Source organism: Siniperca chuatsi, linkage group LG22 (assembly GCF_020085105.1).
Source record: "Siniperca chuatsi isolate FFG_IHB_CAS linkage group LG22, ASM2008510v1, whole genome shotgun sequence".
Classification (NCBI taxonomy): domain Eukaryota; kingdom Metazoa; phylum Chordata; class Actinopteri; order Centrarchiformes; family Sinipercidae; genus Siniperca; species Siniperca chuatsi.
The window spans coordinates 24,288,012-24,290,511 of NC_058063.1; the positions used below are offsets into that span (position 1 = coordinate 24,288,012).

Genomic DNA, 2,500 nt, shown 5'->3' on the forward strand with positions numbered 1-2,500 from the left:
AGGTACACAACAGCACACACACACACATCAAAACACACACATCAAAACACACACATCAAACACACACATCAACACACACTCGCTGAACCTTCAGTCCTTTGAAGTGGTGAGAACCGGCCAAAATGTCCTCACAACGGTGGTTTCTCTCTCCGGCTCCAGGGTGAACGACAGCATCGTATTCGTTAACGACGTGGACGTTCGTGAGGTCACGCACTCTATCGCCGTGGAGGCGCTGAAGGAGGCGGGGCCTGTCGTCAGGCTGTACGTCCTGCGGCGACGCCCACCGACCGAACGCATCACACAGATCAAACTGATGAAAGGGCCGAAAGGTAGGAAAGCAGTGAAGGAGGTAGAAACTGTTGTAACATTAGAACAGTTCTGCTCGGTCCAGAGAAACTTCGGACTCTAACTAAATGGACTTTGGTCTCTACTGGTTCTGTTTCACTCTGTGTGCAGTTGAAGTCTTTAACAGGATTTTGGATTACATGTGTTCCCGTTAGAACCGGGACCTAGAACCTTTAACGTGATTTATAACGTATAAGGTTTTTAAACTGGCCGGTCCTGTCCCTGTCTGGTCCAGGTCTGGGCTTCAGTATAGCGGGCGGTGTGGGGAACCAACACGTTCCCGGAGACAACAGCATTTACGTCACCAAGATCATAGAGGGCGGGGCGGCACACCGCGACGGACGGCTACAGATTGGGGACAAAATCCTGGCTGTACGTACCAAAACCACCACATACTGTATACATGCTGTTAATCCACAGGGTTCTAGTTTAACCTGACCTTTGACCCCGGCAGGTGAACCATGTGTCTCTGGAGGACGTCCTGCATGAAGACGCCGTGTCGGCCCTGAAGAACACAGGGGAGGTGGTCTACCTGAAGGTGGCCACGCCCACCTCGCAGTACATCCACCCTGCCGATCGATACAGCCCCCCCGACCTGACCAGCTGTACGTACACTTCCTGTTTCCAACACCTGGATCACGCTGAGTTCATCCCTCTGGTTCTAACACGAGCGAGCTGGAGGAGCTTTAGTCCCCTTTGATAACCTTTATTGCTGGTCTCAGTTCCCAGACCAGCCACTAGGGGGCACTAGCAGGACTTCAGTTACACACCATTACAGTGTTTTATGTCCTCTGTTTCTCTGCAGCCTACATGGAGCCTGACTACATGTGTGATTACCCACAAGCCCTCCCTCCTCCGTCACCACGACGATACTCACCTATCCCCCGCGGCATGATGGGAGAGGACGATTATTCCCGGGAGCCCCGCAGGGTTTGTGTACAGCGCGGGTCCACCGGTCTGGGCTTCAACATCGTAGGTGGAGAGGACGGAGAGGGCATCTTCATCTCCTTCATCCTGGCAGGAGGACCAGCAGACCTGAGCGGAGAACTCAGGAAGGGAGACCAGATCCTCAGTGTGAGTGCAGGGACCAGGACCTAAGTGTGAATACAGGGACCAGGACCTCAGTGTGAGTGCAGGGACCAGGACCTCAGTGTGAATACAGGGACCAGGACCTCAGTGTGAGTGCAGGGACCAGGACTTCAGTGTAATTACAGGAACTAGGACTTCAGTGTGAATAATGGGACCAGGACCTCAGTGTGAATAATGGGACCAGGACCTCAGTGTGAGTGCAGAGACCAGGACCTCAGTGTGAGTGCAGCGACCAGGACCTCAGTGTAATTACAGGGACCAGGACCTCAGTGTGAGTGCAGGGACCAGGACCTCAGTGTGAGTGCAGCGACCAGGACCTCAGTGTAATTACAGGGACCAGGACCTCAGTGTAATTACAGGGACCAGGACCTCAGTGTAATTACAGGGACCAGGACCTCAGTGTATTTACAGGGACCAGGACTTCAGTGTAATTACAGGGACCAGGACCTCAGTGTAATTACAGGGACCAGGACCTCAGTGTATTTACAGGGACCAGGACCTCAGTGTATTTACAGGGACCAGGACTTCAGTGTAATTACAGGGACCAGGACCTCAGTGTAATTACAGGGACCAGGACCTCAGTGTGAGTACAGGGACCAGGACCTAAGTGTGAGTGCAGGGACCAGGACTTCAGTGTGAATACAGGGACCAGGACCTCAGTGTGAGTACAGGGAGCAGGACCTCAGTGTAATTACAGGGACCAGGACCAAAGTGTGAGGGCAGGGACCAGGAACTAAGTGTGAGTGCAGGGACCAGGACCTCAGTGTAATTACAGGGACCAGGACCTCAGTGTGAGTACAGGGACCAGGACCTCAGTGTGAGCGCAGGGACCAGGACCTCAGTGTAATTACAGGGACCAGGACATCAGTGTAATTACAGGGACCAGGACCTCAGTGTAATTACAGGGACCAGGACCTCAGTGTGAGTACAGGGAGCAGGACCTCAGTGTAATTACAGGGACCAGGACCACAGTGTGAGGGCAGGGACCAGGACTTCAGTGTAATTACAGGAACTAGGACTTCAGTGTGAATAATGGGACCAGGACCTCAGTGTGAATAATGGGACC

General features: G+C 53.2%; 1 protein-coding gene across 2 annotated transcripts in view; it reads left to right on the top strand.

The window, feature by feature from the left end:
• dlg4b (discs, large homolog 4b (Drosophila)) overlaps positions 1 to 2,500 on the top strand; it is a 44,951-nt gene that overhangs the window by 34,135 nt on the left and 8,316 nt on the right. For both annotated transcript variants that reach the window (XM_044183908.1, XM_044183909.1), the window contains 5 exons: positions 1 to 2; positions 160 to 329; positions 581 to 717; positions 800 to 950; positions 1,151 to 1,419. The exon at positions 1 to 2 is cut by the window's left edge and continues 123 nt beyond it. In XM_044183908.1, coding sequence (XP_044039843.1) covers positions 1 to 2; positions 160 to 329; positions 581 to 717; positions 800 to 950; positions 1,151 to 1,419 — 729 coding nt within the window. The remainder of the gene's footprint in view (positions 3 to 159; positions 330 to 580; positions 718 to 799; positions 951 to 1,150; positions 1,420 to 2,500) is intronic.